The sequence below is a fragment of the Macrobrachium nipponense genome, chromosome 45 (genome assembly GCF_015104395.2).
Source record: "Macrobrachium nipponense isolate FS-2020 chromosome 45, ASM1510439v2, whole genome shotgun sequence".
Classification (NCBI taxonomy): domain Eukaryota; kingdom Metazoa; phylum Arthropoda; class Malacostraca; order Decapoda; family Palaemonidae; genus Macrobrachium; species Macrobrachium nipponense.
In genome coordinates this window covers 34,417,164-34,432,867 of record NC_061105.1, presented here as the reverse complement: position 1 = coordinate 34,432,867, position 15,704 = coordinate 34,417,164, and the positions used below count along the sequence as shown (strand labels likewise).

The window sequence follows — 15,704 nt, the reverse complement described above, 5'->3', positions numbered from 1 at the left end:
CATTTTCAATACTATATGGTACTGCATTTTTTCTCCCAGGTCCAGTACATTAGAACTTACTCCAACACGTATGGCTCAAAGATTACCTACGCCACTGCGCTCTTTCTTTGAAGGACAGCGGCCATTTACAGTGTCGCTTAATTTAGCTTCAGCTGAGGATGTCAGCCTAGAAGTTGAGGAGGAAGAGGAGGAGGATCCCATTCCTCTCCACCCGCTTACTCATTCGACATACACGACGGCTGTGTGATGAAACGCCGGAGGGCAATTTATTACCCTCCAGCCATATTAAACAGATTTGGTAATTGTTACATTGTAGACAAAATCTTGTTTTATTACATTGTTATACGGAGAGCATATAGTTAAATTTCTTGCCCTGCAAATATTTGAAAATGTTCACAACTGAAATGATAAATTTTGAGTTGCATCTCAACATCCCAATTATTTTTCAAGAAAAGCAGAAAGCATGTTAAAAAGATGATTAAGGTTTAATAAGCAGTGGCAATTAAATTATTATTATTACTGAAGCTCTTAGCATGACAGTTTGTAAGAACTGATTCTTTCATTCTGGGGAACCTTTACGCATATAAGGTTATTATACACTAATAAAAAAAGGGGGGGCGGGCTGAATCCATGAGACTTGACATTCATCAAATGTTTCAAGGAAACTAAGGTAGCAATTACATTATTAAAATGCATATATACTACTGCCTTAATTTAATAAAACAGGCCTAGACGACAAAGTACTGTATTCATTTATAGAATATCTAAAGAATACATATTTGTTACTAAAGATTTAATACGTACCAAGAAACTGGGAAAGTATGGCTATGCTTATCACTGGTACTTCCCTCAAAGCACAGCTATTCTAATAATTAAAGAAATTAATTGGAAGTACACAGGAAATAACTTTTTTCCAGTCAAAAGTTCCTCTGGAAATGAAATTCATTTAACAGGAAATGCTAACTTTGTTATTTAGAGGAGATTCAAACTGGACGGAAATTCAAAATAAACGTGCAAGACAGTGATTGTAGAGTATGTAACTCCTTTTCAAAGGTAAAATATGAAGTGAAAAAGTTAATGAGAATGTTGATGGATTCATAAATAAATGAGAAATTGACTTGTGATTTATATAGGAATTTAGTCTTCAAGTCTATATATAAATGAAGTTATCTTTGAACCCTTTTCTCATAAAATTCAGTACAATAATTATATTTCTCATCCATTCAGTTGAACATGATAACTGGGAGCTAAAAAGAAAAAACAAGTACCTAATAAACTAAATACTGTGAACTTATATTTTTATGCAAATTCTCATATTCCCCATCAAATGTTCCAGATAAAAGAGCAAATAGCAAAGACTACACACTAAAAGTGACAAAAATTGAAAAATCCTTAAACCAACCCACATCAGTTTTTCCAGAAATTTAGAGCTAAAAATGACTACTGTTTGTACACTATTCAACAAACCACATACACTGTCTCCTAAAGCACTAAAGAGCAGAAATGCATTTTCTTTGGATTGCTACATGGCAACTGCAAAATGATTAAGCATTTTTTTATGAGGCACTGCAAACACTTCATGTGTACCTACTTCAAATATATAAGTCCTAAAAGTTTGTGGCTTTCAGCTTCCTTTTAGACTGCCAATTTAGGTGACACTATTTTAATGATCAGGAATTTGTGGAAGCCATAAATAGACCAATCAACCTTTGATATTCCTAAAAACTAAAGCACTGCCCTGTTGAGATATAACTTTGCAGTTGTACTGTTTTTCTGAAAAGTTCACCTTGATCTTTTAAACTATCTATGACAAATTTCTAAAGCTGCAATTAATCAGTCCAAGCAGAATAGGTACTATTGCTTATAAAAAAAGATGAAATGTTCAGGACAAAATAAAATTGGACATGTGAGGTAACCACTAGATCTACTAGATGTAGGGTAGTGTTAAATGGAATATTAAGAATTTTTAGCCTTTCAGACCAATAATATAATACAGATTCAAATGTGCATGACTGCTACGTGATTAACTGTACATCTTGAGTAAGATAAAATAAAAAAGGAACAGGCATAAATTCACTCTGCTAGGCAGTCTTGCTATATAATGAATTAAATGAGTACTGTATAGCATAATTAAAGAATTTAATGTTCTTTTCTTACCATAGTTACTGTAGATTCTTGATGAGAAATAAAGTTCAGCGATTACTGTTCTAGGTACCAGTATTTTTCAGTGGACAGTGTGTACCAACATTCAAAAAATGTATTGAACATTAATTCATGATGATTACAGTTACAGTATTTGTTTTATTTTGTAGATGCACACAGGATTTAAATAAACATTCTTTATACTGTGTGACGTTTTGCACCAAAGTTATGTCTAGTTCTGCCAGTAAAAAAAAAAAGCACATAGAAACATTTAATGTCTTATTGCTGTTGGATCAGTGATAATACGAGAAACAACCTGGTCCTTTTCTATGACTAAGATTTAATGCTAAGCATTTCTGTGATGTTATATACAGTACTGTACATGTATATGTGAATCTCATACGAGTGTATTTTTTAATAAGTTGTGTTTGCATTGTTTGAATATGCTCTCTCTTTTCCCCTTTTTTACTTTCTTGTAGAATAATGCTTGTATTTTTTCTAAACTTACTACAGTATTCTAACCGACAGGTTATTCATGTGTTGAATCAACTCATTTTCATATTCATGTAGAATTTTCAACAGTAGCGGTAGACTCATTCCTCATTTCATTCATTATAGGGATATTGTAGGTTTCAAATGTTTGAACTAGGAGTAAAGTTTTTCTCTTTCATCAGCAAACTGTGAGCTATCTAATCTTTGTCTCGACTGAATTCCTTTGTTTTATGGTGTGAAAATAATCTGTACATCAAATGTTAATTAGCACTTTACCTTTTCTATGTGATACGCACTCTAAAAGTACTGTCTGTACATTTCAAGCTTTAGTCTTTCCAGTATTCAATACTCGATATAGTTCCCGGTAAGTGGATTTATCATTAAAAATGGTGGATCTAGTGATATTTTGTTCTGTATCACTGAGCAATTTTGGTCGCCACATTGTCTCATCTTTGGAGGATATCATAACGCATAATACTGAATAGAATACAACAGATATGAGTGTGTGTGTGTGTACAGTGTAAATAGACCTGTGTGTACCCATTTGTAAATTTTGTAACATTATTCTTCTTTGAACCTGATACCTTGCCAAAAATAAAGATAGAATATTCTGTTATTGTTTTAATTTAGGACCTTAATTTTTTTCTATTTTTGTTTCATACAATATCAAAATGCTAAAGTTAAAGGGAAAAGGAATCTATAACCCTCCTACACCACCGGTCTGATAAGCAAAAATGACAGGCTTAACACAGTGATGTAAACTATAAGCCTACCTCCAACTGGAGGGAAGGTTTAGGGTAAAAAGTGATGCAGGAAAAATATTTTAAGCATGTCAATGGAGGGAAAGAAAAGCTACTGGACCATGCATATTAAAAAACCACAACATACACAGTAAAAAACCACAACATACACACTTCTTTAAGATGAGAAGTATATGGTTATTGTGTACAGGTAGTTGTCGAGTTGCGACTGCAATTGGTTATGACCAACTGGTTGTAAATCGATTTGGACGTAAGTTGGCCCACGTTAATTTACCATAAGAATCTTATACTAGCCTAGCCTATACTACACAGCATACTTGATGCATAGTATTTGGTGTAGTAATTATAAATTTCAGCTAATTCTCCAGATTCAATGCACATTGGCTTATGACAATTCAGTACAAGGAGAAATAGAAATTAAATAACATTTACCAAGTTCGCCTCGTTTATACAATGATATCATGGTACCTATACGTAATGTATTTATACGAATACAGTAGCCTAGCCTACATTATACTATATATGATATAATGTAGTAATTATTTAATATAAGCCAATTTTGGAGGTTCAATGCATTCTGGCTATGATATATCAGTAGAAAATAAAAATTGGACATAAAACGGGATTCAGACCAACATTGGCATACCTAATTGAGCGATGTCAGGCTGGTGACAGCTACGGATATTTATGAAATAAAAACACAATGAAAATGCATCTTTACAATAGGAATTACTTAAGGCGAAGCCTGGACGGCTGCTGAACTTTTAACAAGGCATTGTAGTAGTTAACTACCGTCTGGTCGTTGGTTATGCCAAGACTGGGGTTGAGTGTTCAATTTGCTTTCGGCCCAGGTAACAGATGGAGGGGTGGCATGAGGTGGGCAGTATGTGTAAAGGACCTAGGTTTGTATAGTTAGGAAAAATACAATTTACTTTCAAAAATTGTGATTTGTTCCTACGCGGTATACAAACCGTTGGTCCTTTACAATAGGAAGATTCACTGATTGGTGGGAGGAATCTGAGTGAGCTTCTGAACCGACTGGAGTTCAGCCTACCTGGGCTCCTCCCCCGGTCTTTAGATTGAGGGAGAGGGACCCGCCACTGACTTCTGATCGGGGTTAGGGAACCGCGAGATCAGAGACAGTCTCCTTAAGGAGCGAAGCGTAATTTGCGTTTAGGGGAAAGTGAAGAACCATAGGTTGGTGACAATAAGGCAAATATAAGGCAATGGCTTTGTCTTGTCTGGGACCCCCCATTTCCTACCTTGCCTGGGAAATGGTGAGGAATGTGCTTCTATTACTAATAAAGGAATAGAAAGGATACTCCAAGGAGTGTCTTACCTGCATCTGTGCTCCGTCCAGCATGTAACTGTCTGCGTACTCTCTGCCCAAAGGGAAAGAGTAGGATGAAAGGAATGAAGCAGAGCCAGTCACTCTGCAATCGTATCCTATTATACCGTACAACGAGACTAGATGCTAACCTGTCCTGTTAGAGGACCTGGGTAAGCTACACAACTTGTTGAGCAGCCACCACTGGTCCCAAGGAGAAGGTGTCCAAGGACTTGTGGGCAACATCCCAAAGGTAATGAGAGGTGAAGGTAGTTTGGCACGCCCAGACTTGCGCCAACCTCTAAACCTTTTGAACTGACAGGTTCTTCTGGAATGCAAGGGTAGGGGCAATACCCCTGACCTCGTGAGCTCTCGGACAAAGGGCACTGGTGACGTCGCCTGCAGCAGAGTATGCTTTGTTGATCGTCTCATAAAGCCTCCAGTGCTAATGAAAAGTTGTTGACACTCAGGCCGAAGATGTCGAGTCCTCCTCAGGTAGCGCTCTAACTGGGCAGAGTAGCATCTCGTCTGGATCATTATCAACAAAGTCATTGAGGGAGGGGATGGAGAAGGACACGAATTGGGCATCAGGGACCGCAGGATTCTGAGTCTTCGCTATGAATTCCGGGACAAATTCTAGTGTTACCGATCCCCACCCTCTCGTGTGTTTAACATCAAAGGAAAGGCCGTGAAATTCACCTACTCTTGGCTGATGCCAGGGTCAGCAAAAAGACGGTCTTGAGGGTCAGATCCCTGTCTGATGACTCTCGGAGTGGCTTGTATGGGGCACAAGTCAGGCTCTGCAACACGAGAGTCACATCCCACACAGGGGGCCTGAGGTTCCTGGGTGGGCAAGACCTCTCGAAGCTCCTCACAAGGAGAGAAATCTCAAAACAAGAAGAGATATCTTCCCTCTTCAGCTTGAGGACCAAGGCCAAGGCAGCCCTATAGCCTTTTACCGCTGAAACGGGGAGGAGCTTCTCTCGACGAAGGTAGACTAGGAAGTCCGCGGAATAGTGGCTCTGATCGGAGAGATACCCCTTCTACGACACAACCACAGAAGATGGCCCATTTCCCCTGGTAAACAGCCGTAGACTTCCTGAGGTATCTAGCCATCTCTGTCGCTGCTCGTCGCGAAAAGCCTCTCGCTCAGCAAGAAGAGCCAGGAGGTTGGGATACCAAATGGCCCGAGGCCATTTGGGTGCCACCAGAATCATCCTCAGATTCTGCATGATCTGCACCCTGTTGAGCACGGCGCGGATGAGGTGGAATGGGGGAAAGGTGTACGCTTCCAGGTTGTCCCATGGATGTTGGAATGTGTCTTCCACAGCTGCCCATGGGTCCGGTACAACCGAACAGAAGATCTCCACCTTCCTGTCGTACTGGTTGGTGAACAAGTCTATGATTGGATGCCCCCACAGGCTGAAGAGCCTTTCCGCTACATCCTGGTGTAGGGACCACTCTGTTCCCACTACCTGATTCTGGGGGCATTCCTCTTGCCTGGAATGTATCTGGCTGACAGCTCCACTGTGTGAGCCAAGGCCCACTCGTGCACCTGCACTGTCAACCTGTGGAGCTCGAGGGAGACAAGTCACCCTTGCTTGTTGATATATGCACTACCGTGGTGTTGTCGCTCATCAACACCACCGAGTGTGCCATCGCTCATTCCCGAAACTCTTGGAGAGCCAGGAATGCTGCCTTGAGTACATGAATGTTGATGTGAAGGTGCTTGTCACAATCGTTCCACACACACCTGCAGTCAGCAACACCTCCAGGTGTGTGCCCTACCCATCGTTCGATGCATCCGAGAACAGGAGCATGTCCGGAGGGGGAGTGGTCAGATCCACTCCTACCGTGAGGTTCCTGTCGTCCGTCCACCAATCCAGATCCTCCCTTACCTACTGTGAAAGAGGAACGAGGAGAGACTGAGGATCTTGTGCCAGTCTCCACTGAAGAGACCGCAGGTGTAGCTGACCGTGAGGGACTAGCTTCTCTAAGGACGACAGGTGACTGATCACGACTTGCCAAAGCTGGGCAGGTTGTTCCTGTCTTGACAGGAACCGTTGCACTACCTCTCTGAACTTGCTGATACGAGAGTCCGAGGGGAAGCTCTTGCTGCTACCGTATCTATCAGCATGCCCAGATACAACGTCCTCTGCTTGGGTTCGAGATCTGACTTCTCCAGGTTTATCAGGATCCTGAGATTCTGACAAAACTCGAGGAGTCGATCCCTGTCCTGTAGCAACTGTGAGCGAGAGCTCGCCAGGACCAGCCAATCGTCGAGATACCTCAAAAGACTTATCCCGTTCAAACGTGCCCAAGCCGAAACCAAGGTGAACACTCTCATGAACACCTGGGGAGCGGTCGACAATCTGAAGCATAGAGCCTTGAACTGGTAGATCGCTTCCCCCAGGACGAAGCAGAGGTAGTTGCAGGAAGACCTGTGGATGGGTATTTGGAAATACGCATTCTTCAGATCTACCATAAGCATGACGTTGTTCTCCCTGATGGAGGCCAGCACTGAGCACGTTGTTTCCATCTTGAACCGAGTCTGGTGAACGAATCAGTTCAGGGGAGAGAGGTCTACGACCGGTCTCCATTCCCCCAAAGACTTCTCTATGAGAGAGATTCGGCTGTAAAAGCCCAGAGACCCGTCTGACATGATATCTATAGCACCCTTCTGCAACATTGCTTGCACTTCCTGCAGCAATGTTTGATGTCTCTCTGATCCCACTAAGTAGGATCAAAGCCAGACCGGATGGTTGGTGAGGGGTGGCGGAGACTCTAAGGGGGGTAAATAGCCCTCCCACAGGACTTCCACTACCCAGGTCTTCACTCCGTATCGCTGCAAAGTTGCCCAGTGGCTCGATAGGCAACCCCCCACCAGTGGCGGGAGCTGGAGGGGAATGCTGGCCCTAGTGTTTCCCTTTGGACTTCTTACCCTTTCTTCCTTGTCCTAACTGGAAATTGTTCTGAAAAGGACGGGAAGTCTCGAACTTGGAGGCAGAAGCAGAAGGCTGGGATGTCCCCCCGGCTCCCTTCAAAGCAGAAGCCTTCTTGGGAGCCGAGGAAGTGCTAGCCTGACTCACAGGTCTGGCCACAGCAGGACGTGAAGGCGCAGAGGCTTTCGCTACTGCCTGGTGGACAAACTGGTCCTTATCCTCATCCCGACACTTGTCCACCACAGCATCTACTTGCTCTCTATTAAAGAGAGAAGCAGAACCCAGCAACGGTCTGTTACGTTAGGCCAAGACCAACTTGGAGCTGAGAGACCTGGATACTCGGGAGAGGGCGGCGTCTGCTTGGAAAGCCGCCATGGTGGTGGTTTCCAACGTCGCTGCCTCCTGATGCGAGAGAGAGACGTTCTCTGCAGTCAAGTGTTGCAGTGAGACCCGGACTGAGGTGAGCCAGGTCCGGGTCAACCTACTTGGTCGGTAGAGGCCTGTCTGTCAGTGTGTAGAAGTGCCTCTGGCAAGGTACGAGAGGGGGGAGCAGCTGGTCTGAACGGTTGGATTGAAGGGAATTCTCCTGTCCGGAGACAAGATCGTTCACTTGACCCAGCACTCCATCAGCCAAAGATAATTAAGGGAGTCCCGTTGAAGCCTTGGGTTCCTTCTTGGGACCCCAAAAGGGTTTGAGATGGGAGGGACAATCTCCCGAAGAAGATGTCGTGGCTGCTTCCCCGAGATTGTTGTGCTGACAGATCAGTGCAACGATCTCTGCGAACGTCCTCTGCATCTCGGGGGTGTCCGAGTCCTTTGGTAAAGGCCCAAGTCCTTTCAGGTCTTCCTGATCTGCTCCTCCGCCAGGAGGAACCAAGCCAAACCCCTTAGATCCATACTCAACGACTTTGGTGTTCGATCATTGGGGTCCTAGGACTCCTGGAATGTAGGCCACCGTCGCCGAATCCCATGGAGAAAACTCTATGGGGTTCCTACCATTCACTTTGCCCCTCCCGGTGTATCTCAAGGAAATAGAGGGAATGGGAGAGACGGCTTTGACGCCATCACTCCTAGCAGTGGTACTGCCAGGTGGAGTAAGCCACGCCCCTGTACCAACCCGCGGTGGTGACAAGGGCATGTGTCTAGGATCGTACCGACGATGTAGACTCCCGAGGAGAATGCGACTGTTCTCTTCACTCTACAGCAGTGCTGGTAGCAGCGCTGGTAGCAGGACTGGCAGCAGTGCTGGTGGGAGCTGCGGTCTTCTTGCGAACAGTGCTGCCGCTTGCAGAGACCCGGTCCCCCACCTGCCGAGAACGTGCATCCCGCTCACAACACGTCCCACTGCTGTTTGGGGCCGAAGCCCCTGATGAAAAGGACTAAACAGGGGACCTCTTCTTTGTCTCCCCAGTTGCTCCCTTCTCTCGTTTCGTGCCACCAGTGGTGGATGTGCTGCCCCCTTTGGAAGGCAGCAGACTCGGACTTACTTATGAACAAGACCCTGATACGGCTCCGGTTCCTCCGGCAGCGCCATCAGAACTTGGAATTTGATTGCGAACCATGGTTCGTTTTCCAGCAGCCGCCGAGGCTCTGGCCTCAGAAGGCAGAGCCTCGGTTCCCTTTCCCGAAGGAGAAGGAGAGCCAATGAGAGAGCCAACTGCTTTCCTCCCAGAGGAGGAGAGCAGACCCTTAGAGTTTCGGCACGAGACTTCTTAGGGGAAGGAGACAACTTTCTCCTTCTTAGGTAGAGCGACCTTTGGAGGAGAAGGGGAAGAGGAGGCGGACGAAGATGAAGACGAAGACGACTCCGAAGAGGAAGACCACGACAATTTTCTCAATCTCTTCCTCCTCGACTTCTTCTTCGAAACCTTCTCCAGGAACGGAACAAGGGCACTACAAGGAACATCAGCGGCAGAGGGCACTTGTACCGGGGCCGTGGTCTTGCTGGGGGCAGGTCAGGTGTGGGGCTCAGGAGCAGGAACAGCAGCTGGTCTGGGAACAACAGCAGGTTCGGCAGGTATGGAGGGGGTCAGGAAGCGGTCTGGAGAAAACTCTGTGTGGACAGGTCCCATCCTCGGCAGGGACAGCAAAGCCCTAACCTCTGGCGACACCAGGGACGGCAGGAACACAGGGGGCAGCATTGTAAAGGGAGCAAAGGAAGGCAGTTGATGCCTGCCGCTCGTGGAAGCTGAGACGTTCGTCGGGTGGAGGGACCAGACCAGGTGCGGGGAGCCAAGTAGCCGGGCTGGGAAATGGTAGAGAGAGAGTGGGTGGGAGCGCTAGTCGGGGTATGGATCAGATGAGCGACCAGCGCAGGCAACGAGGGGGACCCCGAGAGGCCCAGGGAGGCCCAGGGAGACCCAGGCCTGGTCTAACCCGGGCATAATACCTGCAGGGGGAACAGTTGGGTTAAAGGGTGAGGTCGATCCCTGATCTGAAGGAGGACCTTCGGGGCAAGAAGAGATCCCTTAGGAGCATCCCTCGAGGTCGCTGCAAAAGCTCCCCCCTCCCCTTTCCCCCCAACTCATCGGAAAGGCAAAGGGAGAGAGAAGCTTCCCTCGTAGGGATAAAAGCGAACGTGGGTCGGTCAAGTTGGGGCAAGAACGAGTCAGAAGGATCCCTAACAGGAGTGGAAGGGGGCCAAACGCTCCCCGCCAGGGCTTTAGGTCTCCTTACATAGCGCCTCCTGCCAGCAAACTTCTCCCACTGAGCAGCAGACCACGAGGAACACTCCACACAAGCAAGAACTCCATCACAATCCACTCCTTGGCATGAAGCACAAACCAAATGGGGGTCCACTTCGACCGAGGAGCGAATCCTATGACACCTCTTACTGTCTACTCCCAAGTAACGCCTAACAGGAGTAGACGGCAACAGGGGCTGCAAATCGAGGAACTGCTGAGAATCCATAATACTCAGGTAAACCGACAAAAACAGCAAAGAATAAAAAAAGAACAAACAAGAAATTTCCCACCAGGAAACAGCGAAGTTCAGCCGAGACAGTTGGGCAGAGAGCGCAGAGGTACATCCTCACTTGACAACCCCTGAAAGCAAATTGAACGCTCAACCCTGGTCTTGGCATAACCAACGACCAGACAGTAGTTAACTATCGCACTGCCCTGTTAAAATTTCTGTGGCCGAGTCCAGGCTTCGCCTTAAGTAATTCCTATTGTAAAGGACCGACGGTTTGTATACCATATAGGAACAAAGTTAAACATTACTGTATCCAATAATATTGTATGTATTCTCATATTATTATTGTTGTACCATAAAATACTAACAATTGTAGTGGTCAATGTTTTGGTTTGGAAATCAGCTGATGGCAAACACGAATTTATTTTGCCATATTCAACTCAATTCCGAGCGAATTGCCTTGCTTCTAGTTAGCGTAAAATATCTAGATACTTTACTTATATGAGACAAGGTAATTTGTCATTATAGATATGTTTTTAAGTCGAAATATGAATTTAATACATCTCGTGAACTAAAGTATTTTATTCGTTAACAGACTGCGTTGTGGGCATGTTTATTGTGTAAAAATATTACGTTGACTCCATTCACTATTTTTACCTCATTTTATCGTAGTACAAACTTTACTGTTATGTTACTTAATGTTTATCGGCGTGAAAACAACAGTAACATGTGTTCTTTCAAGACCTGAAATTTTCATTAAAATTATTTTCTCTTAATATTATCTACGGTTGTGTTTGATGGCATAAGTTTACTGGAGTTAAAGTGGTACCTTGACATACGGAAGGCTCAGCTTACGAAAAACTTGAGATACAAAAGCAAATACGAAGATTTTTTTGGCTCTACATACGAAAATAGTTCAAGTTACGAAAGGTTGTTGCTGTAAAGTCCCGAAATTCACCCAGACCACTGAGAACAATTATAAAACTCGCGCACCGCCAACTGAGTAAACTCGCCAACATCCTCCCGCTCTCCCATTGGGTCCTGATCCTAGTCACCCTGTAAGATCCTGCTCTCCTATTGGTCAGCATCTACCCCTTGTGCTCTATGTATTCTATTGGTAAAAGGATGCTGTAAATTGAAAAACTTATTCATGCAGTACATTTAATGAAAACAAAACATTAAGTAAAGATATAATAAAGAATAGAAATGAATGGTTATTATACTGTTTGTTAGTTTCAGTAGTTGAAGAGAGATAATGAAAATTTATGGCTTACTTTGTGCTAGGAAAGGTGATTGCTTGGCGATCGTTCAGTACTCAAGTGCTGAATGTAAACAGAAGTTTGGAAGCTTGTTTTGTTTTGTTTGATTGTTTATTATAGTTAATGGTTACTTAATAATTATTTGAAATGAGTACATGCAATACACTTAATAATAAAAATTGTGAATTAGATATCATAAAATACAAAATAAATCAGACTGCAATCATCGAAGCCAACAAATACGTATTTTCTAGAATTCTTCTGTTTTAATATTACGTATAGTTTCATTTTAATATTACGTATATGTTTCATTATAGCTGTCAGTAACTCGGTATCTCCATTAGGTAAAGATAGAATAAAGAATAGAAATGAATGGTTATTATACTTTTTGGTGGTTTCATTAGTTGAAGAGAGATAATGAAAATTTATGGCTTACTGTGTGCTAGGAAAAGTGATTGCTTGGCGATCGTTCAGTACTCGTAAGTGCTGAATGTAAACAAACGGTTGAAAGGTTTTTGTTTTGTTTGTGTATGCATTATAGTTAATGATTAATTAATAATTATTTGAAATGAGTACATACTGATTATTTATACATTTTGTTGGCATATTCTAAGCTTTTAGCTTCTTAGGTTTAGATGTCAGAATCATAGACTAGGCTACAGTAGCAACTGCTAACATAGGCTAGGCTTATCGCTAAGGGACATATGCTAAAGTCCTAATATATGCAGTAAAAATGGGGTTGAACAATACATGCAGTTGAATATTACTCACGTATGTACAGTATTTTGCCTTTTTGGAGTCATATTTCTTCCGTTGGATCGGCGTCGTAACCCTAGAACATGTGTTGTAAGCCTGGAAATATAATTTACTGGGGTGTTTTTGTAGGGCTTGGAACGGATTAGGCATTTTACATGTAAAATGGGGTTAAAGATACGAAAAACTCATGATACGAAGGCCGCCTCGGAACGGATTAATTTCGTATCTCGAGGTACCACTATATCCTTGTCGCCGATGCATGAGAATAGTCATTAGTAACTCGAAAAGTGAGCTGCATGTTTGGAGAGGCGGGAGCTGGGAAAATACTGTTGTACATTCAGCTGGACAACTCTTTCTTGCTCACGTCGCTTTCCCAGTCGTTTTAGCTGTGGGTGATCGTAAAGTCAATCAGTCGTAACTTGCATAGGTTGTAAGTCGACAACTAGCTGTACATATTTTGGGTCACTAATAACAAAAATTGCAGTCATATTGCAATATATTACAGTGAACCTGCAATAGTTCAATAAACACTATTTGCCAACTTGCAATATTTAAATGAACACTATATTTGCCAAAACACTGGTTAGTTTTTCTTCAGATGGTATAACTGGGTAATCACACGTTTGCAAAAATGTTATAAATTGCATATGGGAGTTTTCCAAATTAAGGGACTCGAGATGTCTTTTAGCTGATAAATTTTTCCTTAGGAAGTACAGTTGGGTGATTTCAGTTGCTACTGACAGATATGAATAAAATAACATAGTGGCCGGAGCTGCCTTAATTGTGTATATCTTTGAATATAAGTGTAGTGATGAGAGTAGGTATATTTTTCTAATAAAATTTGTAAATTAACATCATGGTTTTTTTCGTCCTTGTGTACGGACTGGTGACTTTCGTTGTTGGTAAACCTATCGGCCCCTAACATCAGGCCAGAGAACCCATCCCTAAAAAGTCGCAGAAGAAACTTCGCAACAAATATATTACGATATTTCATCCTGTACATATATATGTTCAGGAAAAATACCTCCCTTTCATGAATTATACCGCGTTTTTAAAAATTGATTTCACGACAACTTCCAGATTCGAGGTGTCCTCATCCATGACGACTTACACTTTTTGCGACCTGTTGAGCTTTTATTTCCTTTCCCAAAAACGTTTCCGGCATAAATGTAAAATTTCTTGTATCTTGAAGGTCAAGGGGACCATTCATTTGCCCTTGCCCAGCGCATCAGATATATCCGAGACAGTCTTGATTTCTTACCAGTGGTCGAGATTATGTGAGACTTCCAGCATATTATAGAATAAACAAATAATTCCTTTCGGAAACTTGAAAAAAAAGGAAATCTGAACTTCCACTACTCTTGCAATGTACCAGATAGCACCTCAGCGGCGTGGTTGGTATGGTATTAGCGTCCCACCTCGGTGGTCGCGGGTTCGATTCTCGGCCTTTCCATTGAGGAGTGAGAGATGTGTATTTCTGGTGGTAGAAGTTCACTCTCGACGTGGTTCGGAAGTCACGTAAAGCCGTTGGTCCCGTTGCTGAATAACCACTGGTTCCATGCAACGTAAAAGCACCATACAAACAAACAATGTACCAGATTATCTTGGTTAATAAAAGAAGCAATACTTTTCAAGAAATCTTACATGTATAAATAATTCCTCAGTCTAATCAACTGCTAATAAAAAAATAAAACCTGTCATCTCTTTCCAGTTGTTTTAGATTTAGCCGGCCTTATGCCAGCACGGGCTCTTGCTCCTAGAGCAGCCCATAATCTCTTCCCAGTGTTGAGTTTGTTTCAATGAATTAGCACCATACGTAACTATAGTACTGTTTACCTACCTCGTCGTCATTGTTTAACTGTTTCTTGCTTTGGTTTGTAATAACACGAATCACTTTGATAAAATTCATTGTTTGCAAAAGAAATTTTCAAAATAAGTAAGCCCCTGAGATTTATGTTTTTTCTTGAAGCTTTGTTTCAGATCTTTTGCTTTTTTATCATTAATTATCTTACTGACCCGCTTTCCGCATCATCATTTTCACTTGCTATAAATCCACAATGTGAGCGCACTAAGATGTAGTACTTTACTTTTTACTTTTTACTTTTAGGGGTTTATTTCTCGCCCTCCATCAGACACAGAGTCTGTTCAGGCGGGCCTTGATGTGTGAAAATAATTTCTTTCCAGTTTATATTTTGCTCTGTATCTTTTCAGTATTCGCTAGCATTTGTATTCAGGCTCAATAGTTTTCTGATCACTGTTATAGCACTTTCCAAAGAGATAAGTCTTCAGGTTTTTCTTGAAAGCTGCCACATTTTTGCTATTCTTGACATCAAGTGGAAGGTCGTTGAAGAGTCTCGGTGCAGCATAACAAAAAGTTCTTCCTCCTATTGCATGATTCACACTAATTTCGAATAGTCTATATGGGTCATCGGCATGTCTAACTCTTACAGCAGCGCTAGTAACTTGAGAGTAGGGGACCAAGCAATCACGAAGATATTTAGGCTTATCACTTGTAAGTGCCCTGTATGTCAACAAACAAATCTTAAATTCAATTCTAGCCTTAACAGGTAACCAATGTAGATCGATCAGTGCAGGAGTTATTCTCTCCCGAAATTTAATGCCTTTTATCAGTCTAGCCGCCCGGTTTTGCACATTTTGAAGCTTTCTTAGTAGTGTATTGGGTAATTTATAGTACAGAGAATTGCAATAATCAAGCCTTGATATTACGTGACTCATCACTAAAATTTTTGTACTGCCCTCTGTTAGATATTTTCTAATAAATGCTATGTTTCTCAGGTGATAGTTACACACTTTCACTGTATTCACTATTTGATCCCTCATTGACAAATTACAATCCATCAGTACACCCAAATTTTTCACAACAGGCACAATCCTAACATCAGCGTCACCAATTCCTATGCTTTGAAACAACTGGTAATTCTTCAAAGCCACCTTTGTGCCCGAAAAAAAAACCATACATTCAGTTCTTAGCGTCCATTTAATTTAAGCTTTTTCCTCTGCATCCATGTTTTTATTTCAGTCATTATCTCATCAATTTTCTTCATTGTATCTTGTGTTGTTGAAATTGAAAGGTAAAACTGAGTATCATCTG

At 42.6% G+C, this 15,704-nt stretch overlaps 2 protein-coding genes across 8 annotated transcripts in view; one reads left to right on the top strand and one right to left on the bottom strand.

The window, feature by feature from the left end:
• Positions 1 to 3,245, top strand: part of LOC135214466 (uncharacterized) — a 422,924-nt gene extending 419,679 nt beyond the window's left edge. For all 7 annotated transcript variants that reach the window (XM_064248810.1, XM_064248805.1, XM_064248804.1 and 4 more), the window contains one exon: positions 40 to 3,245. In XM_064248810.1, the coding sequence (XP_064104880.1) occupies positions 40 to 247 (208 nt within the window). In that variant the 3' untranslated portion in view covers positions 248 to 3,245. The remainder of the gene's footprint in view (positions 1 to 39) is intronic.
• An 11,564-nt stretch (positions 3,246 to 14,809) lies between these two features.
• Positions 14,810 to 15,704, bottom strand: part of LOC135214206 (uncharacterized) — a 1,223-nt gene continuing 328 nt past the window's right edge. The window contains exon 2 of the mRNA XM_064248272.1: positions 14,810 to 14,976. Within this exon, the coding sequence (XP_064104342.1) occupies positions 14,810 to 14,976 (167 nt within the window). The remainder of the gene's footprint in view (positions 14,977 to 15,704) is intronic.